Here is a 27941-nt window from a genome sequence, read left to right as displayed (position 1 = left end):
GGCCAAAAGGTACAATTACCTATAAAATCAGCGTGGAGCAGAATGTGTAATCTCTGATATGAGGCTGAAAATGATATTGAAATACAACAGAAGTCAGAGACTATCAGACATATTATGGAAGATGAACTATAAATAAGAGCATATCTAATTATTTCAAGAGAAAAATGCTGGATGGAATCTTCAATCAACTTTCTTAATAGGGAAGCGAGAGCTCTGCTGTTTTGTATGGCAAGCTATTTTAATACTGCTGTGTTTAAAATTGTGTGATTACAGTTACCAATAGCAATAAGATGTAGCTCCAGAGGGGAGTCCTAGTGGTTGCAAAAGTTTTTCTCTTATTTCTCCAACATTTTTGCTCTCTGAAGCCTCAAGTCCACATTCTTTATCCTATAGCTTGGTTTTGCTTTTCAGCTGGATTTTCAATGTATGCCAACACTGGACTTCCTATGGAACGTTTCACCTTTTGGAGTAATTCTGTTATGTTTTCCTACACCACGCTAGTGGCAAAAATGCAGTCGACAAAAGATTGTGCTCCTTCAACTTCTGGCATGGACAGCTGAGGAATACAAAGCCTGATGGTGACAAAGGGTGATAATTTCCTATTTTTCACTATTTATCTCACTGGTTTTGGACTTAGCAATGGATATTCTTTGTGCTGAGGAGAGCTCTGTGAACCCAACTGCAAACTCCTTAATACAAATAAATCATGAGAGAAGACTCTACAGAAATGTTTATGGAGCTGGAGAGATTAATATATCACATCTCTTTAACTTGACTGTGGACTCTGAAAACCTAACCAATCTTTCATGTGAAAGTAACATGAGTCCACCGTGCTACTCTTCCCTGTTGCAGCTTTCACAGAAAAACTGGCCAGCTTTGCTGACAGTGATAGTGATAGTTTTAACCATTGCTGGAAATATTCTCGTCATCATGGCTGTGTCACTGGAGAAGAAACTACAGAATGCCACTAACTATTTTCTAATGTCACTTGCAATAGCTGATATGCTGCTGGGTTTCCTTGTCATGCCTGTGTCCATGTTAACCATACTGTATGGTGAGTATTAGCTGTGTAACCTACTGCATGTGTTGAGAAGATTTAAACATTGCATGCACATGGTTTTGTTGTTATTATTATTTCATTCTCTTACTACAAAAAAATTTAAGCACTCCATACAAGTTGAAATATATGTAATTGGTTAATGGATGTAAGAATAGGTGAAGTACTTGAACCTTTTCCTACTTTATATTTCTAGTTACAGGCAATTTAAATACAGTGCAGAACATTAATTTATTACTCAGTTGCTGGATGAATTGTCTCAAAGTGTATATGAAATTGCTTTGTTCTCTCTATTCTTTCAGTTTTTTCCCCTGGCTCATAATTTTCAATAGTCTTAATGAGAATGTAGGCTCCTGTCAGTTACTTTGCTCTGCAAATATGCACAGAAGCACTAAGGTCCACCTTTAGATTCAAAGTAGGCAACCCCTTCGTTTTTTTTAAATGAAGTAAGACAATTGTAAATAATTTTCTTAATACCAATACCCTGCTTAGACATCTACTTACCAGCAAATACTGAAATTAATATTATGAGAGTTAAAAAATGGATGGGAATTAATTCTGCCTAATTTTTAGTAACATTTACAAATGAAAAGCTATGATTTCTTAAGAGAAGTTATTTAAGTGAATAATGACTCAGTTCATACCCTTGTAGGTGATTAATAGCAGATCTTTCTTCTCATTTTCACCAAAATCACTTGCAGCACAGCTCACGTAGAAAAAAGCAGCAGCCTATGTGTTCAGTACCAATATTGTCAGGCTGTTATAATCCCTAAACTTTGAGAAATTAGTTTTCTGGTGCCACAACTGAATTGCTACAGTTCAAGGAGAAGCCAGACAATGTCAGGAGGAAAGTGAGGTTGCTTGCAAAGATTTCTATTGCTTCGCTATTTTCGGACTTAAAGGTCCAAACATGAGCCTGTGACTTAAGAGAGATTTCATCCAGAAAACTGGAAGTTTATTTCCCATTTTCAGTATTTCTACATAGATGGCCCCTCAGCAGTATTTGCAAACTGTATTTGGAATTAGTGATGGTGTAACGTTGTGATTTCTTGTATTAGTAGTGCAATTACCTTTAGTGGGAGAGACAGCATAAAAGAGAGCCGCGGGAGCAAAAACTGTCCGATGCGTGAGACTAGCAAAACACTTTTAAATCCTGCGTGATTCCCTGAGACATGCAACAGGGACTCCTGCTGGCCAGGCTCTGCTGCCGAGGAAAGAGGAGCCCGAAATCTGCTACTTGGAAGAATTTAGAGGTTGGGATGAAGGATTTCCTTCACGCAGCGAAGCCAAAACCCTCGCTGTGGGGGAAAAAGGCTGCATTGCCCTTCTATGCGATCGCTGCCATGGAGGAGCAGTGGGGCACAAAAGCCACAGGGGAGGGAGTGTGCAGGCTTTGCATCTGTTCTCCCTGCTTTTTCCCTTGCAAGGTCGAGAAAGGGAGGCCTTTACAGGGTAACCTGGGGTGAAAAATCATCTGGTGGTGCACACAGGTACCAGAATAGGCTTTCTTGGCATGGTGTACTGTCAGCCTCCAGGATGACCAGTGATGGTGAAGAGGGAAACCTCCCTTTATGCGGGAGCATTTTCTCAGCCTCAGCTGACCAGAAAAAGGGCCAGGATGCAGCCAGCATCAGCCACATCATCTATATTGACAGTCCTGAGCCCAAACTGGGGAACTTTGTATCCACTTTGCTCTGTCAGCATACCTCCAAAACTGTGGAACAAGGCTGCTCCACCACCCGCCCCACAAACCCTTGAAGGGAGATTGTGATTGTTTTGCTCAAAAGAGAGATTTCCATCTCAAGAGCTTTACAGCCACTGTGGACATTTCCCATTTGAGTGCGCTGGCCACACCAGCCATGTGTCTGCCCAGCCTGCACCCTTTGGGCCAGACAGGCTTTTCCATCTGCCCAACAGCACAAGTCTCCACTGGAAAAAAAAGACACGCACCAAGGTGGATATGCCCACGCAGCTGAGTTCTGACCTTAGACATAGCCTTGACTGATATGCTTCTGACAAGGCAGGATGGCGTACAGGGCCTCCTCAGCAACCGCTTGTGCCAATGGACTCCCCTCTCCCTGTCCATCTCCTCTCTTTCTCTTACAGCATTTCCTTAGCCTTTCAGTCAAAACAGTTTCCCTGTACCTCCTGTTACCAAAAAGCAGCAGCCTAGCCATACAGGCCCGCTTCACTTGTTTGCCTCCTCACCTGGAAGGTCTTGTGAGAAAGCATTTCTCATCTCCTGGATACCACAAACTGGCTACATCAGGAAGAAAATCTTACCATCTCATCTACCTGACTTCCCTCTCAGCCTCTCAACCTGAAACTGCACAGATGCACAAGCATCACTTGCATGTTGCTTGGATGGGACTACCTGATACAAGCTCCCGGATGTCATGAGCTCTCATGGACCACATGAAATCCTGGACCTTGTGAAACTTTCTCTGCCTACCCAATCTTTAAATTGAAGCCATGTTTTGTTTTGTTTTATTTCCCCTTGGATATGTGGAGGGGTGAATTGGACAGTGGCCAGAGCACAGTACAGAACAAAGCTGCCCTGCACCATGTGCCACATAAAATGGCCCAAGCCCTGCCTGGAGGTTGTTACCTACACCCTTCCTAACTCTTATTGCATATACAATTGGCTCCTCTCATGTACTTTTCTCTTTCTTGGCCCTGTAGCCTCCAAGGTAGCTTATCTGATGGATGATGGTTTATCTCTGCCCATCCAGGTTTAGAGCAAGGACAAGAAGTCTAGAAGGATATGACAAATGTGTTCCCAAAGGCCACTGAAGCAAGAGAACAGGTGTATGTTGCCAAGTGTAAAAATACTTTATCACTTTTCCCTGTGTAAACTAGCCTGGCCTGACAGAGAGATGCTGCTGAGAGGACATGCCCCTGAAAGCCAGCCCTCGTGTAACACACTACAGAAACCAGATTCCCCATGGGACAACCAGAAACCAAGATAAAACATACCCATAAACACTGTATAGCTTGTCAGGGTCAGCTCATATAACAGCAGCCCAAGAGCAATAAGAAATAGGTCCTCTCAGTGCTTACTGAGACTAAATTTAATTAGGCACAGACCTAGCTCATCTGCCGCTCCCTCTGTTCCAGCTGTTGCAAATCTTGTACCTGTGTTTCTAAAGGAGACAGGCACCCCCCAAAATACTCACATGTCCTTACAATATTAGCTTTGCCATTGCCCCATGCCACACTGTCATGGGCACCTTGGGTAATATGCTCTAAATTAAACCACCACAGGATAAGGACATGGATAACTGCAAAACTTGCTCCAAGGACAGTTAGTAGTTCCCTGCAGTACTAGAAGGGCCTTTGAATGAGAGTCCTGCAGGGCTCTCCTTAGCCTGAGCCTGCTCAGTACTGTTCCTAACAACTTGGACAGGGTATAGAATGTGAGCTTACACATCTTTCCAGAAGCACCAAGCTGGGAGAGGTTACAAACACTCAGAGGGACAGGATCAGGATCATCAACAATCATCTGGACCCCCGAAGAGAAAGTCTGAAATGAACAAATAACATTCAGTGAGGATAAATGCAAAGATATTAATTTAGGAATAAGATAGCAAACCAACTACTGCTGGGGAAATTTGTCCGTACCAAGAATGCTGAAAAAGATCTGGCTGTCAAAATGGATCATAAGCTAAGCATGCCTCAGTAGTATGGCATTTTTATACAAAAGGCACTCATTATTCCAGGTTGCGTAAGTAAGGACATTCCCTGCAAGACCTGTGAAGCAATCTTGTATTTCACTTAGCATTCAGGAGGCCTTTGCAAGAGTACCATGTCCTGTTCTGGTCACTGAACGATAAGCAAGATGTGGATAAATTAAATAGCTTCCAGGGCAGAGAATCAAGGACCACAAAAGTTTTAAAAGCTTCATCTGTAAGTAAAAGATAAAGGAATTGGCTTTGCTTAGTCTGGAAGAGAAATTAAAAAAAAAAAAACAAAAAACAAACAAAACAAAAGCAAACAAACTAGGCAAGACACGATAGCCATCTTTCACTGGTTTCCAGAAAGGAGAGCATTCAATTATTCTTCATGGCTAGTGGAAAGAACAAGGTAAAACGAAAGGCTTAATTTGCAGCAAAGATGATGTAGGTTGGGTATTGGTAAACACTAATGCATTTACTTTGGATTGCTCTCTCTGAAGGAGCCTATCAATATTAATTGATACAAGGAATATCCTTATTTAAGTATATGGTAGATACCTAAAGAGAAGTGAGCTAAATATCACTGGTATGCAACAAAATACATTTCTTTCTTCAGTTGCCACTAAATACAAAGTTTTGGTTTCAGAGTTTAGGCAGCTTTGTGTATCAGCAGGTGTTAATAACACAGTAATTATGCGGATAAAAAGTCCTAAAACAAAATTGAGAACTTGCAGGTTTACAATGACAAAATTGTTTCTCTTTCCATATATCCGCTGCCAAAAATGTTTAATTATAACATCAAGCATTAGTATTATGCGAGTAGAATTAAAAAGAAAAAAACACGCGCTGCTTGTATGTAGCGGCTGTGTAGCCTGGGAAAGGAGCGGAGTTAATCCCTAAAGCTACAGAGTTAGAAGGTTGCAAGAAGATAAAAAAGGTTTCTTAAAACAGTGTCAGACAGCTTCTATTAAAGGCATCACTCGCTACCAGCTTCTACTAGAAGGACGTATACACTAAGACAGATGTCAGTAGAAAAGATATGTCACATTCTTAGCTGATGTCAACTTTCTCTTGTGCAGGCTACACATGGCCTCTACCTACAAAGTTCTGTGCCATTTGGATCTACTTGGACGTGCTTTTTTCCACTGCCTCTATCATGCACCTCTGTGCCATCTCACTGGATCGCTATATTGCCATTCGAAACCCCATCCATCACAGCCGGTTTAACTCAAGAACTAAGGCTTTTGCAAAAATAATTGCTGTTTGGACCATATCAGTTGGTAAGTGAGGCAATATTTCAGCATGTAATTGCAGATTTCTAGCCTTTGAGAGGATTTGATATATATATTGCAGTCTAAAACTGTATTTTCTGCTTGCAATATTTTGCTTGCCACAGTCTAAGTGCTGTAATGTAGTAATTATGCAGTGGAAATCAACAATGACAATGGGAAATGGAGGAGAACTGAGTAGCACTGAAAGAATATGCAACAGTGATAGGACTACTGGGTTCAAGTCTGTTTTAAAGATGGGTTTATTTCCTGTATTGATTATCCATCATTACCCTAACATCTGAAAAGAAAAAATTACCTCGACTGAAAAAGAATTTTCCTATTTCATGGAAGCCAGTTGTTCCCAACTTCTTATTAGGGTAATTTGCTTGAAGATGTTTCTTATGGGTAGATCTTTTCTGCCTTTCTCATGCATAGGATAGGGTATTTATGCATCCTGTTTAGGAGGCATTAGGTGCTCTGTGTACACCATAAATGAGAGAAGTTCCCCCAGAGGACAGTTCAAAGTTGCAGCCAAAACAAGGTGTCCTGAATGACTCCCTAGATGAATCTCGCTTTGCACGGGCAAAATCCAGAGGCTTGAAACCAGGCATGGGAGCGCCACTCCTCCATTCCCGTGGTGGCAGCACCCTCAGACCAGAGCAGTTTCATGGTGAGGAAGGTGAAAAGAGCTTGGTGTCAGAGGCCATCAGGGGGTTCCTCACACACCTGGGGCAGTGGTTCTCAGACATGTTGAAAGCACAGTTCAGTTCCCTTTCAGGTCATCTCATTTTGTAGACCCTCTGAGCACTGGCAGCTCATTCAGAAGCAGAAAAAATTCACTCTCTTGCCCTGGAAGAGATGAGTATTGCCAGCAATCAAAGGTAATTATCTGCTTCCCTGACTAGTACAAATTACTACAAGTGGTAACTGTAATCCATTAACATTCTTCCGAGGGGAAGGAAAGGAGAGGATGCCTAACACTGCTGCCTGCCTGACACTCTGAATCGTCTCCTGGCCTCCCTCTTGATCCTGGACCAGAGTCTGAGAAAAAGCAGTCTAGGATTTCTGTGACTTAAAATACCTGTACCTTCTGCTGTGGAGCAAGAAACAGTAGGAGCCCTCTCTCAGCAGGAGGACAGTTCTTTATCCTCCAAGACCTGCTGAGGTTCCACAGCATCATGTATGGCTCTGGGGTATATTCAGCTGATGAGATATAGATGTCTCACACAGGCCAGGTGAACTCCACCCTAAAAATATCTAGCTCTCAACTATAAAAGAAGCCTAGAGCAACTCAGATGTAGATGTCTTCATTTAGATTAGATGAATCATACCTTATATCTCTACAGTCACTTTTTTTATCAATCTAGTAGAAAACATTACTTAGTCTGTCCAGTTGTGCAAACGTTTTCAATGCATTCTCCATATAACATAAAAAAAGTCAAGCATTCCTTAAATTTGTACATTCTGTGTTTGTCTGCATTTGTGTATGGTGCCTGTTCTTAGTGTGTGTGAAATTACCATCCTTTTAAAACACAAATAAATTCACAAAATGATCACAGTGAACATTCAAGGGGCAAACTTAGTGGTTCACACTGCTCAGCACCTTTCCTTAGACAGTATCTCACTGCCAAAGCATCTGAATTAGCTCACTATTAAAGTGAATCCAGGAAAAAATGTTATTTGAGCCCTATTAATTAGTACGTGGTTTATGTCCTATAGCAGGAGGGTTTAGTTCTTTGATATATCAATATTCAATTTCAAAAGTTAGGACTATTCTTTGCAGTAATACCCGATAACAACTTACCCACTGTAAAAACACCTCTTCTGCTCTCTAGAGAGTTTTTCTTTAACCGTGATCAGATGAGCCACAGATGTTATTTGTTATTGCTATGGCAAGTGATAGCAAGTGATACTGTCCTTATTCATATAACTCTGAAAAATACAACTCCTTATTTTATTTGAAAGCACTCAAGTGTGACATGAGGACATGTGAAGAGGACAGAATTTTGCTTTACCGCAGCTGGATAAGGACACATGTAAGGGAATGGTGGGTATTAGGAAAATAAGTGGGTTGATAAGTAAGCTCCAGCTCCGTCACACATCACATGTCATCAAGACAGCAAGTAGGTTAAATAGATATTAGTGAATTCAGGCAAGGACACTGAGGTGTGCAGGAATGAAGCAATACTGAGCTGGTTTGCTAGTCCTGCGGAAGCAAGGTCCGTGGGGAGATGAGCCAAAGGAAAACAGGTCCATTCCCAGCCTGGCAACTGTGTCATGAATGAGCTCTGACAAATGTGATATGCTCCAGAGGACAGAAAGGGAAGCAAACAGACAACAAGCTATAAAGAAGCTGCTGAGCTAGTCACTGCCAGGCTGGACTGAGTTTGCACCATGGCATATTACTCTACTAACAGAATAAAGAAAAATGCCAGTATTATAAGGAACCTTGGCAGATCCCAGATCACCCATGGAACTTGCTGTCAGTCGGTCATTGACCCCGTCCTCCTGATCTGCCATGATCCAACTTAGAATAGATAGGAAATGGTTTCTGACGAACAAGGTGCTTTCTATAGCATTTACTAATAGGAAATGGTTTCTGAACAAAGAAGTGCTTTGTGTATCATTTACCAGTCTCCAGGCTCTCAGTGCTACTTAGAGTGGCAGGGCTATAAATCATTTAACTCTTTGCATTTTCACATCGCTACAGCTAGGACTGTGCCAGTGTCAGGCAGAGTGCGTAGTGCACAGTGTGGCTGCCATCTCACTGACAAATTCAGAGAGGCAAGGTTTCTTCCTCCAGCCTTAGTTGAATATCCTTTGGCTTCCCCTTGCTCCTGCAGTTCGCAGCTGAGCTGGTACCCTGTGAACTTTCATGATGTACCCAACGGAGGGTTAAAAGCAAGAGAAAGAAATGAAAGATGTCATGTTCCCCTGTGTAGAGGCTCGTTTTACCAGGGGAAGGGGGGGGAACCTGCTGATCAGAGACCCTCAACAGCTCCCTCACTAAAATCCCTAGTCTGTCCTCTCATATATCCCCCTTCAGTGATTGCTTTACCAGGCTGAGTCCAAATCTATGTAGACTCTGTTTGTGTGGCAGTATCCCATGCCTAGGTCATTTTTATACCCTTCTCTGAACCTTTTCTAGTGCTTCTACATCCTCTTGGAGACATGGGTGGCCAGACCACAATATTTAATACATGGACACAACATGAATTCCTGTGGTGCAGTAATGTTTTCTGCCTTGTTCTCAGTTTCCACCTTAATAAGCCCTACCTTTCCTTTAGTCTTTAGGACCATCCCTGCACACTGAGCTCAGTGGTTCCAAAATCATGGAATCATAGAATGGTTGGGTTGGAAGGGACCTTTAAAGATGATCTAGTCCAATCCCCCTGCCATGGGCCAGGATATCTATCACTAGATCAGGCTGCTTAAATTCCCATCAAACCTGACCTTGAACACTTCCAGGGGTGGGGTATCCGCAACTTCTCTTGGCAACCTGTGCCAGTGTCTCACCACTGTCATCATAAAAAAATTTCTTCCTTATGCCCAACCTAAATCTACCTTCTTTCAGTTTAAAACTGTTGCCCCTTGTCCTGTCACTGCTGGCCCTGGGAAAGTCTCCATCTTTCTTATAAGCCCCCATTATACATTGAATGGCTGCAATAAGGTCTTCTTGGAGCCTTCTCTCCTTCAGGCTAAATCCCAACTCCTTCTGTCTTTCTTCATGGGAGAGGTGTTCCAGCCCTCTGACCATTTTCATGGCCCTCCTCAGTTTCCTGAGTAATAACAAATGGTTTTGCATATTTAGATAGGGTTCCCCCTCAATTAATGTACAACTCTTCTTCTTAGCACTGAATTTTGTCTGCTACTTTGCTGTCCATTAGCTGAGATTTATAGGACCTTCTGCAGTTCTCTACAGCCAACAGCTGCATGTTGCCAGCACATTTACTCAGTTCCAGTGTCCATGCAAACAGGTCACACAGATGAGCTGAACAGCACTGATGAACACAGAGAGCTGTTGGATGCTACCTTCTACTGCCCTGACTGTGGAAACAAACCATTTAATCCTACCCTTGTTTTCTGTCTTTCAACATGTCCTTTTTCTACAAGAGACTCTTTCTTCTTCTGCCATTAGAGTTTAATTTCTTTAACAGCCTTTGATGAAACAGTGTTGCCAGAGCTTTCTGGAAATCCAGGAATATTTTATCGGTTGGATCACCTTTATCCACCTGCTCACTGACTCCTGGAAATATATCTAGCTGGTTTGCGGAGCACAGCTTCTAGCTGCTTTGTGAGTTATTCAGAAATCCTAGCACTTCCCAGTCTACCCATGTCTCTTTCACTATGACTTGTAATTAACCTAAGTAATAGCACTTTCATTCACTAAATTTTTAATTTTACTTTTATTCACTAAATTCATAAATTTATAAATTCACTAAGTGAATTTGATCCAAAGACCAGTCAATCCGTAGTCTTCCTTCCATTAGCTTCAGTGATATATAAAGTATTTTAAAACAGCATTAAAAAGCACAGATAATCTGAATTACTTGACTTCTGAAATCTTTACTTTCTTAGTTAAAAAAAAAGTTGTACTAACATTTGGGTTTGCATTTAGTGGAAGAAGAGGATTTAGCCAGCATCCTTTCTTTCACTAGACCATGTAATGCCACAGGCAAGTGGTTTAAAATGGATTCTAATTACTGTAACAGATTCTAATCATGTCTTTAATTCTTAAATCATCCAGTACCCGGAGTGGCTAGATAATTAGATTATTTGTAGCTGTTGAAGGGAAAATCCCATTAAACCCTGAAAATTATTCCATTTGTTTTAAAGCACAGAGGTCATTACTGAGAACAGGTGTAAAAAGCCCAAGCATTTCCCCTTCCTAGAAAAATTAGAGTAGAATTTTGAATAGTGATTAACTGGAATCTATAGAACTGTAAACAGAGACTATGCTGAAAAATACAGGTAAAGCACCTTTGAGTCCTAAGTGGGCCTAAAAACCATATTGATCTACAAGAGGCCAACAAGGCATCATTCTCTCCTTTAAAAATCCTTGAAAGGGCCACATAAAAGGATTACAGTCATAAATGTTAAGCCCTTATATATATCATTCCTTGGCCCTTATTTCTCTCTATTCCTCTGTTAATGGTCTAAGTAGTGTGAAGTTTGATGAAGCCCAAATCCTCTTAGCTAAGTTTTCTCTTCTTTTATCATTTCTCACTCAGCCTACACATCTGTTCGCTGCCTTCAGGCAGTCTCTGCTCTCCCCAGTCACTAACAACTTAGATTTATTCAGTACTTTCATGCAGAAAAAAAGTCCAAAGTGGAGCTGGATAAAGCTGGTGAAATATGTCCCATCACATAACTTTCTTAAAATCTTGCCACTGCTTCCGAGGCTTCAAAATTACAGAAATACTGTAGCATGTGAAGCAACATTCTCCAAAGTGCAGAGTGCAGAAAGTTACCTCCAGATGTGAGACAAGCCCAGTGCAACTGAACTCTGATAATTTGGCAGTGTGAAGCTTTATGCTGAGACAGAGGCTTACACCTCCTTCCCAGGCAACCTGCAATTTCTCTGTGTGACTTCTTGCTGTCCTACAGAGTACATAGGGCCAGGGAAGCAGCTGGGATTAGGAGAGTGCAAAACTACCATTGTCCCTGGATTGTGGTTTGTTGACAGTTTTGGCCTCCTTCAGCTCACTCCTCCTTCTGCCAAGGACAGCTTTTGTTTCAAAGTCCCTTTACTGTTTTCAAAAGGCATAAATAGCCAAGGGGCTGCAGGTTGGGAATCCTTGTTCCAGATCCACCACATCCTCCATTTCTTCCAGATGACATAATTTGCCAGTTCATTTAAGTCTAATTTAGGGATGGCTTGGCACAGGAAAAGACCACTTGTTATAACATGGAATATATTGCCAAAATACATAAAATTGCAAGTAATTACATAGAGCACTGTACACTGACAATATAGATTTAAAGTTGAGCACCTAAATTCAGAAGTGCTGGAGCTAAAATTGAAATATCTGCTACACTACTCTCTTTACCATATAGTCATTCACTTCACTTCCATTTCATCTTTTGAAAACTTGGCTTTGCATTCTTAGCAGTATTTATAATCATTACCTTAGCTAACTTTTTCTTATCATACTCATGAAATCATCTCCCCGAGAGTGAACATACTGTTTGCTCTTTCCAGTTGGAGAATCTCAAGGGCAAATATTGTAGGGTTTGTGTTTTGGCAGTCCCCTGGGACCTTTTCCATTTGTGGACATAGATGCCACCACAAAAATAAAATGCCATAAAGATGTTGTCAAAAATTGTGACACAGCATATAGTGAAATTTGCATTAACTGTAATGAAGGGCCATGGCACATAATTTTGTAAACAAAGTATTAGCCCTTCATCACCATGTCACAGAAATAGGATCTTCATTGTATTATTTTATAGAGACAGTGTATGAGGCATAGTAGCAGCAGCAATTATGCCAGTAGAAAGTTCATTGCCATACTAATGACTCCATAAGCAGTGACAACTAATGAGTAAACAAGCACTTCATGCATAGGTTGTCCCAGGGATGTTAACTTCCCATGCTGTGATGCACATTTCTGAGTTGGCAAGCATAAGTATTCCAGTTATGAGACATTACTTAAGATGGTTCTGAGAAAGAGACATAAATATCATGTTTACTTTCCTCGTTGATGTAAATTATTCCCATATTTCTAAAGTAACAGAATCCTTCTCTTGATTTGTTCTTCCCAGAAGAGTGAACACATCTCACCCACCAGACCAAGAGCTTAGCACAGACATCTCCCTCTCATAACTGTGAAGATTAAAAAAACTTGCATTTTGATTTTGTATATGTTTCTTCATTATCTGACAAGGAGGTGTTATTAACCTTATAATTTTATTTATCAAAAAATGCTCAACAAAATGGTAATGATTGAACCGCTTTCTAAATTCTCCAAATTTGGAAACACAGAGGTAAAAAACCAGCATAAATCCATAGGGCCGTATTTCCAAACCAGAGACATTAAGCAATCTGGCATACATCTGGATGGGGAAAAATACGTTATACTGGTACATACGTATTGTCAAATGCAGAATAATTATTATGTATACATCTACCATTTTCTATGTGTAATTACCTGATAAGCAGGAGGAGAGGAAGGTGTTTGCCTGTGAAAAAGACACACACTCATTTTGTGAGCACCTCTTTTGCAAGAAACATTCTGCTTTTCGGTGAAGAAAGGAATGAGCAGTGGTCACAACATTAATGTGTGGCTTTTCTTTCTGTTTTTGGTTTTATATTTAAAGGCTAGTTTTAAATGATAGAGCTGTATTTTTAATAACAGAGCTATGTGGAAAGAACCTGGTTAGACAAGATACTGATGAGACAATTTGTTCATTGTCTTTTTTTTTTTTTAAACTTGTCTTTGCTTTGAAGACTATAAGGACCACGTTGTTCTTCCCCTTGAAGCTACCGGCAAAAAAGCAATAAATTTAATTGAACCAGGCTAGTCCTATTATCAGGTTTCTTTGAATGAGTAAGTTAACGGTTGGTGGTTGGCAATATGACCTATAATCAGCCAGTCTCTCTTTGTAGGATATGTCAGAGTAAATTGAATGTTTTAAGAAAAAAGGCAGTAACAGCACAGTGCCTCTTATAAGTTCTTTCTCCTTCTCTGCAAGTCTATATTTTTTAGCCAGTCATGTACCCAGCACAGCATGTAATACATAGGAGAATCCGGAATGGATTCCCCATCCAGAGGGGAAGGGATGATCCTAGGTCTTACCACAGGATATCCTTTTCTGCAGAAAGTGTTATGTGAAGTGCTGCAAAATGCAGAAAGAACATGTTCAGAGGCCTGCTCTGATCTTTTTCCAGTAGGTCTCTCCAACAGTACATGCTCAAAAGGGGATCCTATATTGACCAAGAAATTACTTCAGCATCTCTAATCAGAGGAACTGGGATTTCTGCGTAACTGAAGCTACATGCAGTGCATAAGAAATCATGTTGGGATTTATAAAATCTATCATCTGTACACTGTAATTGCATTTAATCACCTTCTAAATTAAAAATAGTGTTGTTAAAGTAGCACTATGCTGCATAAAAGAAAATGTCAACAACAAAGATTTTTTCATCAATTTTAAAATTATACAGAGTAATTTCACAGATTATTTTATGTATTTTAAAGAACTAAATTTTATTTAAGACAGATTTTGCATTTTACAATGCTAAGAAAATGTATCACAGAATTCTGCTTTAACATGAAATCCTTTTACCCCAGTTAGAAGGAATAATGCAAACTATCACACACTCAGCCTGTAATTAACTTTCCCCATGTATTTCTTGGCCCATGCCATTGGCATAATTTCTAAGCAGAAGCTCAGATAATAAAAGTCAGGGGTTTTGTCAGAGCTGAGACAACATACTCTTAATTACCTACAACAAATTTAGAAATACCTGTCAGCTGATTTTTCCTATGATGTCCTCTAGAGTCATTGATGGAAAATAGCCTGTCAAACTCCTATGAAGTCCTGAAAGCAGGCTGAGACATCGCGATAAAGGCTCTCTCTTCTAGCCGATAAAAATTGGAGCTGTGTATTTCAAAGTATTCAGTCCTGCTTTTATGCTGCAAGTACATCACACCTACAGGGAAGACCTGTTTCCTTTTGGTAGAACATAACCCTCGTTATGATTTTGTATTTTGATCTGAGTTCTGAAATGTCAGGTTGACCACTATTGCTAGGATCATAGCATGAGCTGAACTGTGAGCATCCTGAGATAAATACTGTGTGGGTTTAGGTGACAGGTGCACCGAGCGAGCAGGGTAACTTCCTCCTTAAAAGCATAAAAGTGCCCAAAAGTTTTAGGTTGAATGTTTCCAGGGTAAAACCAGCGGTGCCTTGTATACCACTACAGGACATGAGGAGGTCCCTCCCACCATGCTTGTTGCAAGGGCAGTTCATTTTTTTTATTTTTCATTTTCAAGGTGGTTTGTGACATTTAGCAGAAAGGTAAGCCTAGGGATTATGCTACAGCACCGCTAAACATGGGCAGATATTATCTATCACTTTTTCATCTCTTCAGCCCTGTCATCTTCTAAATGTGACCAGGGCACTAACTGATTTAACAAATGAGCGGTTCAGTCTGGGTGAAGGGTATTACCCACTGGGTGGGCAGTGAAGCATAGAGCTCAGGATCCTGCGAATCATGATGTTTAGACCAGTGCTGGTTAAACTGCTTCTCATCCTGTTTTTCCTTCCAAATTATCCATCTCATCAGGACATCTGATATGGACACCAATAATTGTCAAGCCATTGGTGTAGTCTCCTTGTATAACTAGTAGGAAGCTGAACATTTGCTTCATCAGCAGCCTCTGCAAGCAACCACAAAAGGAGGCATGGAGAGACAAGACAAAAGTGGATTAAAGTGGGACCTAGTCTGAGGTCTAGAAAATCTAGAAGAATTATAGTTTTGGTCATCTATGCCTTTCAGACTCAGTGCAAAATTGTTACTAATAAAATAATTAAAAAGCTTATCTTGATAGCTACATTAAATCTCCTTTTAAACTACAAAACAAGGTCAAGCAGGGCTGCCAGAGAAATCTCAGAGATATACCAACAGAAATCTCTGTTCAGTTCAGTGGAGAATTAAGGCAGAGTTAAGTAAATTAGCAGCATTCAACAAATCATACCAAGTAATAATTAAAAGCCCAGAAGTATAAAACCTGGGATAGTAGAGGGTCTTGTCACTTAGACTGCTCCAGGAGCCATCACATTAATTGCTTGTGATAGTGAAATATCTAAGACCTTTCCATTATTTCTAGCTTATTGCTACTGTATATTGGGTTTTTTTAAGCATTACTGTGTCTGTAGCATGTATAGCATATAATAATTTAGCCCTGAGGAGCCTTCAGGAGCTTCATAGCTAAAAAGGCAGACTGATAATGTGTGATCTGGGAAGATCCTGTTACAAACATATGGTATTTCTTTCTTTCTCAAAGCACAATTATCCCCAAATCTATTCTCCTAGGGGCCTGAACAGTGAACATCGTGAAGCCATCTGACATGAAATACGAAAAGCTCCTGTGCTAAACAGGAGGGATATCACAAGTGGCTGGAATTGATCCTACTTAGAGGCTTTTTATATTTTCAGATTAAGATATTTACCTAAGCCGGTGACAACCTTAAATTTGTAACTTCTTTTGAGCAGAAATTAAACCATTGCCACAGGGCATTTAAAAACACCAACACAATTTAAACAGCATTAACTGAGTACACAGAAAGGAAAAAAGGTGTTTGACTTGTTCTGCTGCGTTTTGAGACCCAGAGAAGTAGTAGGTTTGTCCATCCAGGAGCTTTAAATGAGTAGCACCTCATCCCTTTGCAATGAGCTAGGCTGGAGATCTGTGGCACCTCTTGCAATTTTTCACACTAAATATTCAGCTCTTTATCATAAAGTCACTTCTAATCACTTCTAATCACCATGGATGAAGTGGGTACACAGCCATCATCAGCCCACAGCCCCTGGAGGAGAGCATTAAGCCCAGCTCCCTCATGACTCTCAGTTGACAGCAGGACTGTAGCTGCTATGGAGCTGCCTCGGACTTTGGCTCTGCTCAGCCAGTATCCCCCAGGCAAGCAGCTTCAACTTCCTAGCCTAGCCAGCCTTATTTTCCACTCTTTCCAGACTCGGGGATAGTGACCAGTCTCAATCTCATCGAAGATCACACTGCAAATAAATTGGTATTGTAAATAATAAAGCAATTAAATTACAGGGTGGGAGGTCTTAAAAGCCTTGTATTGTTACATTAGAAATCTTCCTCACCGCCAGATTTTGGCAGCTGCAGTTCAATTTCCTCTAGGCACTGTGCAGTGTGACACACCATCTTCTCTCTCTCCTGGCAGATCTTCCTTGGTGGGAGGCAGGGTCTAAAGTGCAGGCAGATGCACAGAGCAAGCTGGAGCCCATGTAGAAGGGCTGGCATGTGGAGCTGTGTACCCTGTCAACTTCATTTGAAATACAACGCCACCATCCCAGCTGGGACTGCTGGGATAGAGACCAGGATGATGTACAGGCAGAGGGCTTCTCCCAGGAGTCTTCGCCCAGATCCAGATGAAAATATAAATGCTGTTGACAAGCTATAGGGCTACAAAACTTGCAGAAATCTCCACTGCTACCCTATACCCTTTCTATCCTATGCACTTGAGAGGTGGCAGGACATCTCCTTTGAGCTAACAGATATGGCAGCATTGATGCATTGCCAAATGTATGACTTTAGATCACGAAAACACAGCTTTGGTTATTTAGTTAAATTCAGTCATTTAGAAAAGTTGACAGTCTTAGTTAAGCAGGTACGAGGGCCCATGCAGATGGGGTATGTGTCCATGTGAAATTAGTGCTTATTTTCAGCCCTGCTTCTTTTAACATGACAAGTTATGGTATTCACATGCCTCTGAGTAGGATATAAAACACCCATGCCTTTCCACTTCTTGTCATATTCCATGCTCTCAGATTTTAAAATGCACCTAAGGTTCCAGGCAGGTGTCCCTGATCTTCCTGATCTTCCCTTCTTCAGGCACTTCCCTGTGAGAATAGCTGGCCTGTTAATGAGAAAGAAGAGCTTCTTGCCAGATGCACATCTAACCTAGCCCAGCTCCTGGCAGAAGAAAGTTATGATATCCATACAGATGGCCTGTATAGAGCGGGGTTTGCCCTTCTCTCAGTGCTCCTTCAGCATTGCCACTCTGACACTAGTTGTCCATGTGCTCTCAGCATAATCTGGGCACCATGGTACTGAGCAGGGCAAAGGAGGAGCAATTTCATCTTGGCTGTGACGTTGCAATGTGGTGTCAAAACACTGTTGAAACAGTCCCATAAACATTCTGTTGTCCCATCTCCAAGGATGGTCAAAGTTTTCACCTGGCAAACACAGGGATGGTGCTTTCTCAGGGAAACAAGGTTGCTCTACATGGCATGATGGCATGCTCCTTCGTGGAGATCAGGTTGAGTGGGTTCCTCTGGAGCAGTAAAGAGCAAAAGGATTTTTAGCTTGTGTCTATTACGGGCTTTTAACCTCCTGGACATTGTGGAGCTAAACAGCTCTGTCTGGCCTTCTGCTGCAAAAGGAGGCCCAGATGCCTTCTTGCCTCCCTCCTCTGTAGATACATTTATAATGACTTGTATTTGCACGGTAATCTACACAAGGCAAAGAGATTTTCTTTGCATCTGAACATTTATACACTTACCGAATCTAGGGCTGGGGTCTTTTGACATCTTTCTCCAGATTCAGAGTCAAACAGATCTAACCAAGCACAGGAAAAGTGAAATTAATCAAATCCACTGGAGTCCTGTGGAAGAATCTGGCATGTGGTACGCATTATTTTGTCCTTTAGCCATATTGTGCAAAAATGTATTACTGGGCAGTTTGGATTTCTTACGTATTTAGAAAAAGCTCTGTGTCTCAGTAGATATATGTGTTATAGAAAACAACCCAGCTGGAAATATGTGTCATTGTGGTGGTTTAAGCCCAGAGGACAACTGAGCACCATGCAGCTGCTCTCTCACTCCTTCCCCTTCAGGATGGGGAGGAGAACATAAAACAAAAGGCTTGGGAATCAAGGTAAGGATAGGGAGGGAGGATGATTCACCCATTATGGTCACAGGCAAAAGTCAGACTCATTAGGGGAAGAAAAAGAACATCAATTTAATTTGAACACCACCACTAATTTATCAATCAGAGTAGGACAGTGAGAAATACAACCACATCTTAAAAACACCTTTCCCCCACCTCTCCCTTCTTCCCAGGCTCAGCTTTGCTCCCAATTTCTCTACCTCCTCCACTGCAACAGCACAGGGGGGGTAGGGAATGGGGACTGCAGTCAGTTTATCACACATCATCCCTGCTTATGAAAGAGCAGACCAGGTAGCACAGCTTTCTCCAGCAATTTCTTACCCCTTGGAGGCCTCCCTTCTACACACTGTAAGTGTGGGAGGTTCCACTGAAAATTGCTATGCAAAAGGTTGTACCTTCCTCAGATACTCAGAAGGACTGGAAAATCCAAGAAGGAACCAAGACACGTACACAGAACTGCTGCAAGCGAGTTCTGAAACACACCTAAGAAAGGGGACTTCTTAGGCAGGAATAGCACTTAAAGCCAAGAGCAAAGTAACTGCTTCCTGCTGTGGGATTCTTGCTGCCTCTAGGAAATGGAGTTGCATGCACGTTTTGTAAGGGAACAGGATTATACCAAAGCAGCAAGCGACTCCATCAGTGCTTTCCTCTCGTAACTCAGCCCACCCTGGAACCTTGGGTTGACCCAATCAGTTGGGTCAAAAAGGGGCAACTGTCCTTCATGTCTTGCTCTGTCCTCCCTCTAATGCTCCTCTAATTCTGTTTCTATTTAATTTATTTTCACAGTCTTACAAATTAATTTGCACAAACACATCTCTGTACTTGTAAGAAAAAGGCTTCAAGACTGGGAACATAAATGAGAAATCTATCAGGAAGATACTGAGATTTTCTTGATTTTGTTTTTCTAAAGTGAAAGAGAACATTTATGGCATTATATTATTATAAATGATCATTTACATTAATTTTCTCACATAAAAAGAATTGAATATATGTCCTGCTAGGCTAAATAATATGTTTCCTTAGAGATTTTCTGAGCTGCCAAGAACAAAAACCCATTTCAAAATTTATAGAATAATCCAAGTATTACCTGCCACCCCCTGTGTGAAGTTAAATATAAAGTAGTCTTCCTTTTAGTAGTATTAAATAGAACATGTGTGACCAAATAAAATGTTCCAAGGGAAAGGTACAGAAAACGAACTCTGTGTGTGCCCTCACACAAAAAACTAGATTTTTCCTATAGACATCAATAAGGAAAATTCCTGGAGACACACTCTCTGACTCCAGTCCTGTGAGGGTAGAGCCTTGGAATGCAAAAAGGAGACAATTCTCCACTGGCACTGTGACTCACTTAACTCCTGAGGAAATCCATCCAAAAGCAAATATTATGTGGGGATTTGTGAGAGAAAGCTCCTCACCCACTCCTACCCCCACCAACATGTGCACCTGCTGACAGGAAAAAGAACAAATTCTATCCCAGACTTTGGGGACACTGCCATGGTGACTAGGAAAGGCAAAAGTTTTTTAACATTCATGGTAATTAGATGCAGCCTCAGATGGTGGGCCCCAAACAACCCAGAGCTTTTCGACATCCCCTGTCCCCAGGTGAACATTTCTGCTTCTGCACTGCTACCCATCAGCAAACTGCACAACCTTGCTATTGGCAATGTGGCTGTCTCTATTTGGGTAGCAACAAAATTATAACGTGAAAGGTTTGTCATGACTGGAAATGAGTCAGCTGGGAAATAACATTTTCAGGTGCATGCAGAAATCAGTTAAGTGTTTGCAGGTCTGGGGAAACGATGACTCCTGTAACAGTGAGTGCCACAATCCAAGCAGATACATGGCACCAGACTGAGCAGCTCTCCTGTGGATGTTTAAGTGAAAACACACAAGTTGCTATTGCTAAACTCTGGCTCCTGATATAAGCTCCAGACATATTTGCATCATTGATAATCAGAGGAGGATGTGGTCCATGGTCCCCCAACAAGTGGCTCACTATAGTTTGTGTTCCTAGACCACCCAGACATCCGCACAGGGCACCATGGTAGCCCAAAGGAATAAATATTACTTCGTGTGATTGGTTCAGTCCAAAATATTGAAAATAATGTAATGGCTATGTTGCACCAAGGCAATTTTTATACAAAATGAAACTGAGGGTATGTGTTGTATGCCCTGGGATGTACCATGTGAGTGTTCAAGGATGGCTGCTTGTTGTTTGCTTGTACCAAAGGAGGACACTCTTCAAGAAAAGAAAAGCACCAGATATGAGCTTTTCTAAATAATTAGATAGTATTGCCACACTGAGCTGCTTGAAGGACAGACTGGCCTTCTCCAGGCAGCAATGCTTTCAGAGGTCTCCAGTGTCACAGCACATCTCTGTGCAGTGGCTCCTGATCTGGCCCATAATCTCCATATGTCTGAATCAATGTGACTGTTAAAACCTGAGCTGAGGAGGCTTTTTTCTTTTTCATGTGAAGGTGAACAAAGGTGTTGAATTTTTTTAAGAAACTGTAATGACATTTCTAAAAGCTATTTCCTATCCTTTGAACATTTATTAAGGCACATAGTAATGCTCATTTGTATTCAAATTGATTGAAATAGATATATGTGAGGTGAAAGCATGTGACTGACATTTTCTGCTTGAAAGAGAATTCACGGAAGGAACCTTGCCTTTATCAGTTCACTCCACCCATCTTCTCTTCATACTACGTAGCCTAAGTGTGCCATCGTGCAGGGCATATTGTAAATTTTGGCTTTGATTCATTAATAGTCTCAGCAGCTCAAGGCAGCTGCAAACCCAGTTTACCTGTCCAGTTGAAGTGGTTTTATGGCTGCTGTATATCTCTCAGTTGCAAGCCAGCAATGTGTAGCTCTAAATCAAGCTTTGTCAGTTTTACCAGGCTTTTCAAGAGAACAACAAGAATGCTATTGCTTTACTTCTTAACCTTTGGTGTTTTCAAGAGCCTTTTGTCATTCTGAAGTTGTGCCCAAATGGTTGAGGTTTAATGCAGGGTTTATTACTCATCTGTATTTTTGGGGTTCTGTTTTGTGGTTTATGAAAGTCCATAGTGTTTGAAGCAGCCACCTGTGTATAAATCAAGCTATATAAATAAACCAGCTTCTACTAGTGGAACATAATATTTAGGGTTTGTCCATAAGAGAAAATGTTCTGATATAAGTAAGTGGGAATGTCAGCTGGAAACGCAGTGGCTCGTGTACCTCCAGTGCTTGAATGGATGTTCCCACTCTGTGAGGAGTGCTTCCTTTGTCTCAGCTTAATTTGATTTGCAAGTGGAGTAAGATAAACCGTAAAAAAGCACTCAGGGGATATCATGACTTTTTCCAAACTGACCTTGAGCTAGTGGCAGCCAGGAACATGGAATAGGCAGGGTGTGGAATAGCTGTTCTGTTACAGCCCTGCCAGGTCATTTCCTCCAGTTCTACTCTTTGCACATGGTCCATTTCCCAAATGCCTGCTCATCCCTACCTGGTAGCTCTGCATGATCCTTTCTTCTAAAGCTGATTTTCTTCTCTTGACGTTTGAATACACAGGCACAGCCTGTGTCAAACATCCACAGTCATCAAGAGCAGGGAGCTGGAAAGCAAGGACCCCAAATAAAACCTGGAAGAAATTATACATCTGAATCATCAAAGACAAATAGATTGATCAGTTTCAATCTTTAAAGAATTAATTCAGTCAGCTGCAATAATGCTAATACAGCTTGGACAGGGACTTTTGTAATGTGACTACAGGACAAACTTGATCTTGAAAAAACCCGAGTGATGTGTGGGTGACATTCCTGGCCATGTGTGATGCTTCCTAAAAATCCCATCAAAATAGTGGACATGGGTTGCACATGGAAGCTCCTTTACTTACAGTTTATACATGAGTGCCTTTGAATTTGTTCCCTGTGTCCTCACTGGGATTTGCTGTCCTCATGCTACAGAAGCCAGAAGCTCTCTGTTGAAGAGGGAAAAACTCCCTTTGGTCAGGGGAGTAGTAAGTTTAGTCCCTGTAGAGGTATGAAAAGAGAGAATTGGGCTGTAGTTTATTTATTCCATGCAGGAATGCCACAGTATCATTTGTGGGATCCCCTGCATCAACTGAATCGGGGTGTACACGGAAAGCAGGTTACAGCGGTCAATGTTCTATGCTACCAAACCGTGGTACCTCTGGTATTTTCAAACCATATACAGGCCAGTTGCCCGTGGCTGTAGGGGAAAAATGCCTTAAACGGTCATTCAGAAAACCTTACATGTCTAGCAGCACCTGCTACAGCTCCGCTGTGAGCAGCACTTTTGCACTTGTTAAAGGAATGACAAGGAAATGTGGAAACTCCAGATACAAGCTGGAGCTCATTTCCATTTTTTTAAATCCAGAAATATGGATTTAGATGCCTCTCTCCAGAAGCTGCTAACAGCAAAACAAAGCAGGTGGGAATTTCTGTCCTTGTATTTTGGCTGAGGAGTTGTAACTGACTTTGGCCTTTTACTTGAAAAAGCTTGCAATTACTCTAGTATTTTCCTCTTTCTAGTGCTGCTGCCCCTCCTCCCATGCCTCCTCATGCAGCTGAACCACATGTAATGAAAGTAATGAAAGGCATCATTTTACTCTGTCAATACCATTGTTTATTTTATCTCTGTGGCTCACACTAGGTCTTTGAATGAAAAGAAAAAACAGCTTGCTGTTATCAGTACAGGGCAGAACCAGATGGGAAGCTTGTGGTATTGCTCTGACTAGTGCTGTGTCTTCATGCAGCTGAAGCATAATGCTGGGAGGCGCTAGGTGCCTTCAGGATCCCTTCAACTTACCCCAAAAAAAGAAGAGGAACTTCAAAGCATTCCCCATTTCCCTGGAGGTGTCCGGCACCCCAGATTACTGAGCCGTGGCTGGACAGTGTGGGTCCTGCAGGTGACCTCTCCCTCCGTGCCGTCATTCGGACTGACTTGGACCTTTTTAGGCAGCAGCTTTCCTGGAGTCACTGGAGGTTTCCATCAGCTTGACCCAGGAGCTGCCACACTCTGCATGAGTTTGCACCTCACCCACTGGTTCTTACAGCCCAAGTTCAAGCATTTAGGGCTTTTGCAGCAGAAACAGAAAGGACAATACCGCAGGCTCTCCACTGGTTTCTGCCCTGGACAGATAAGAACAGCACTTTTGTAAACTGTCCCAAGGCACTGCCATGACTCAGTTCAAAACAATGAAGATAAAATAAGCTACAGTGTTGTTAGAAAAATAAAAAGCAGTGGTAGAAAAAAAATAATAGCTTCGTAGCAGCACCAAAATAATGGAACATTTGAAGAGAATAATGCTCTAATATTATTATTACTGTTATTATTATTGTTTGGTACTGTGCCTGGATTCCACAGCCTCCCTCTAGGACTGGAGCTTTTATTCTGGGCACTGGCAATGTGTGAAATGAAGAGACAGACTGTTTTAAAGGGCTCCAAGTCTAAGCACCAGAGTGGGAAGAAGGGAAAGGAAGGGAGGTAGAGGGAGGTACCACTGAAATGCTGGTGTTGAGAGGATGAGTTTCAGAACTCATCTGAGAACCAGTAAGGACATTCTTGGGCACACAGGGGACAAGATAGGGCATGGCATCATAAAAAATTATTCTCTCATTAATTTTTTCTGCCACAGAAGCCAAATACAGCATCTGGGATTTCTCTTCAAAGATGCAAAGGGGACTGGAGCTCTCAGATTATGCTAACTTTCCACAGGAGTCAGACTCCTAGCTGCTTTTATCCAAACAGGGCTGCATTATCACTCCCTTCTTCACAACTCGGCTTTTGCTGTCTTCACAGCACATCATCCCTTTCACTGTCTGAACATTGTTTCTTTTTGACAGACAGCATACATCTGGGGGGAGGGGAGGAGACAAATATTGAAAAAACCCCAAAACCACCAACCAAAGAAAGAGCAGCTGTTTGATTTTGCTTAGGCACTAGCAACATTTGCAGAAGTGCCTGGGGAAATGGCTGAGTGGGCTTGAATCAGACAGAGCAGTCCAAGGAGAATGGACTTCATCACTTGGCCTTGCTGTTTATGACAGGGTAAGGATGTAGCACATGCTCCAGAGGAAGACAAAGTTTGCAGGGCTGCTGTTGCCTTCAGGGCTGTGCATTGAGAGGGCAGCCAGTAGATGTTAGGAATATCATGAAGGAACCTTTGCAGTCCTGCAAGGTGAACCACATCTCAGGTTGCTCAGTGTCTCTCAGTGCTTAATTTGTCCCCATCTTTCCTCTGACTGTTGCCATGGAATGTTTTTTTTACCATTTAGACTGTGCCAACTGTATGGAGATGATGGAAAAAAGAAAAAGACCCAATGAAAGATTACTCTCAGACCTATGAGAAAAATGTATCTCTCCTCCCAAACTCAGTATTTCACAGCCTAGTCAGAAACCAGTACCCAGAACACTTTTAATCCTCTTATGAAAAGCAGCCCAAGACCACTCTTAAGCCAACACAGAAAAGAAAGACATGGTATCATCTTGATCATAGTTGGTAAAAGACTTTGCCAAGGTGGCAGAAATCAAGGAGCAAGTCTGGAGATCATTACAGGGTGCCCAAGATCCAAGGAGTTATGCTTTTATTGCTACCAGGTGTCATGGGATGCATTCTACCTGTGGCTGAGGTTTCTTTGAAGGAGAGAGGGAATTCAGATTAGAGCAACTGCAAAATCCCATGTAACACCAGTGCTGCTTTTCCCCTACCCTTCTTTTCTGGGACCCTGTAAAGATAGTGGCAGCACAAATGCCAGAGCCTGGCAGACCACAGCACAGTTCCTGAAATTCAACATCTGCAAGACCAACATTTCACACAGCATCTTTTCTTAGGGGAGTCCCAGGAGTCACAAGAACAGGACTAGCATTGTGCTACTGCTGAAACATGAGAGGGAATGTTTGTCCTTCCCCTGTGTAAATTCAGTTTGCTTTGGGGTGTCTACCAATTGTGACTCTATTTGTTAGTGTTCATTTGTGTCCTGTAACCATATATTCTTTGAGAAATGACCTGTGTATAGCTAAGAGTGTTTTGTTTATTTTTTCTTGGAGATGGGAAATGGTGGTTTTATTATTGTGTTTAACCTCTTCTTTCTCTAATCCACCTTCAGGTATCTCCATGCCTATACCTGTCTTTGGACTACAGGACGACTCCAAAGTGTTTAAGAAAGGCAGCTGCTTACTCGTGGATGACAATTTTGTCCTAGTAGGCTCCTTTGTGGCATTCTTCATCCCTCTAACCATCATGGTGGTCACCTACTTTTTAACTATCAAGTCGCTGCAGAAGGAAGCTATGCTATGCGTGAATGACATTGGCCCAAAGACCAAGTTTGCTTCATTTAGCTTCCTCCCTCAGAGCTCCCTGTCCTCAGAGAAACTCTTTCAGCGCTCTTTGAACAGAGATGTGGGGACTTCTGGGAGGAGAACCATGCAAACCATCAGCAATGAGCAGAAGGCTTCCAAGGTTCTTGGCATTGTATTCTTTCTGTTTGTTGTGATGTGGTGCCCGTTTTTCATCACCAATGTGATGGCTGTAATTTGCAAGGAGTCATGCAATCAAGAAGTCATTGGAGGACTACTTAATGTATTTGTTTGGATTGGCTACCTTTCTTCGGCTGTCAACCCACTCGTATATACGTTGTTCAATAAAACCTACCGCTCAGCTTTCTCTCGTTACATTCAGTGTCGCTACAAGGAGGAGAAGAAACCTTTCCAGCTGATTTTAGTGAACACTATCCCAGCACTTGCATATAATTCCAGCCAGCTCCAGCTAGCACAAATGAAGAGTTTGAAAAAAGAGGCAAAAATGATGGCTAAGGATTATTCGATGGTCACAATAGGAATACATCATTTGGATGGTACCTCCAAGGGAAGTATCAGCCCAACAAACGAAAATGTTAGCGGTGTGTGATGGTCGGCAGCTGCCATGACAACCACCGTGCGTATGCTGAAAATTTCATGTGGCTGTGAGAAGCTCTGACAGCTTAGGATAATCAGCCCTGTTTAAGAGACCCTCCAATAACATCACATACTCCTCATATTATCCTGTGGATGAAAACCAGGGTTGAAATCGTATCAAATGTGCAATTTTTTTTCATACAGTACTTTGGCTGTTTTAAGCACAGGCTTTATTAAACTTATTTTTTTAATATTCTAAAGGATATATTTCTTAAAGAAAAAAAATGCAATTTCTGGTATTATAACATGGGCTGTGAAGAAACCTACGCATTTCTTTTCTCTTTGCAAATGAAAGCTAAGCTGTCCTTTGATGTTCTTGCAGAGTAGGCTCCAGCTAGTTTGTCTTGCTACAATGGAATTTTATTATCATTAACTGAATGAGCACTTTATGGAATTTTAAATAAAATGATGTTTAATTTGCTAATATATATTTAAAATAAATTTTAAAATATTAAAGATAAATCTATTAAAACCTGTATAGATTAATTATATGGACATTTTGGTAAGTGTTTTTATGGCTATTTTTTTCTTCTGAGTGACCATTCTGAACTGTTACTGGGCTTTTCTGCCATTTGTTCTATAGTTCAAATTAGCAGTCTTCAAAGGTAAATTATACTTGAATGATCCTTCAGTTCTACTACCATTTGTAATCTTTATTTCACGTCTTGTACTTCATTTCCATTCAAAAAGTTTCATCTGTTTAGCTTAAAACTTGAAAGTAATTTTTTCAAAAGTAATTATTGGGCTTGACTCTCTGCTCCTTCCCACTGGTGTTGACAGGGAAGTGAAGTGAGAGAAGGGCGGAAAATCAGGCACATTGCTAAACAATTCCATGTCCATGCCTCTGTCTGATTCCAGCAGTCTGATCTAAGTAATGTCAGCGGAAGCTTTTCATGAGTGAAGCCTTCAGTAGAAGGTCACAGCAGATCCTCTCTCATCATTTCTCTTTGGTTAAAAAGGCCATTATAAAGAATGTCCTTCTGGTTTTGTTTAAGGGCTCGTAGAGCCAGAATTATTAGAAAACTGTTAGTTGCTCAACATTGTTTTCCCTGGTTTTGCTGTTTTGCTGTTATGGTAGATTGCTCAGGAATGGTAGATAGCTTGCACTATTAGGACTTAGCCTTAATGAAATACGTATGGGCAAATGGGGCCCAACTGAAAAATAACAGGACTTATAAGCAGCACTGTATTTCACCTGCATAGCTCCAAGGGCAGAATGCATTACATCAAGAACATCAAATATATTGCTTGACAGAAATGCCTGGTCATGCTTTCTTTCGAGCATCTCAGATAATTTCACTGAAGCCAGTGGGACTCTGCTGGAGAGCATAAATAT

General features: G+C 41.4%; 1 protein-coding gene across 2 annotated transcripts; it reads left to right on the top strand.

The window, feature by feature from the left end:
* Nucleotides 1–189: 189 nt before the first annotated feature.
* HTR2A (5-hydroxytryptamine receptor 2A) lies at nucleotides 190–27010 on the top strand. 2 transcript variants are annotated; one of them, XM_074931592.1, is made up of 3 exons: nucleotides 190–1054; nucleotides 5811–6011; nucleotides 25759–27010. In XM_074931592.1, the coding sequence occupies exons 1-3, from the start codon at nucleotides 640–642 to the stop codon at nucleotides 26556–26558; spliced, it is 1416 nt and encodes a 471-aa protein (XP_074787693.1). In that variant the 5' UTR covers nucleotides 190–639; the 3' UTR covers nucleotides 26559–27010. The 2 variants fall into 2 exon arrangements, with proteins under 2 accessions (XP_074787693.1, XP_074787703.1); XM_074931602.1 differs by lacking the exon at nucleotides 5811–6011.
* Nucleotides 27011–27941: the final 931 nt, after the last annotated feature.

The sequence above is a fragment of the Athene noctua genome, chromosome 1, assembly GCF_965140245.1.
Source record: "Athene noctua chromosome 1, bAthNoc1.hap1.1, whole genome shotgun sequence".
NCBI lineage: Eukaryota > Metazoa > Chordata > Aves > Strigiformes > Strigidae > Athene > Athene noctua.
The sequence above is the reverse complement of the archived record's forward strand: the minus strand, read 5'-3'. Positions and strand labels throughout refer to the sequence as shown.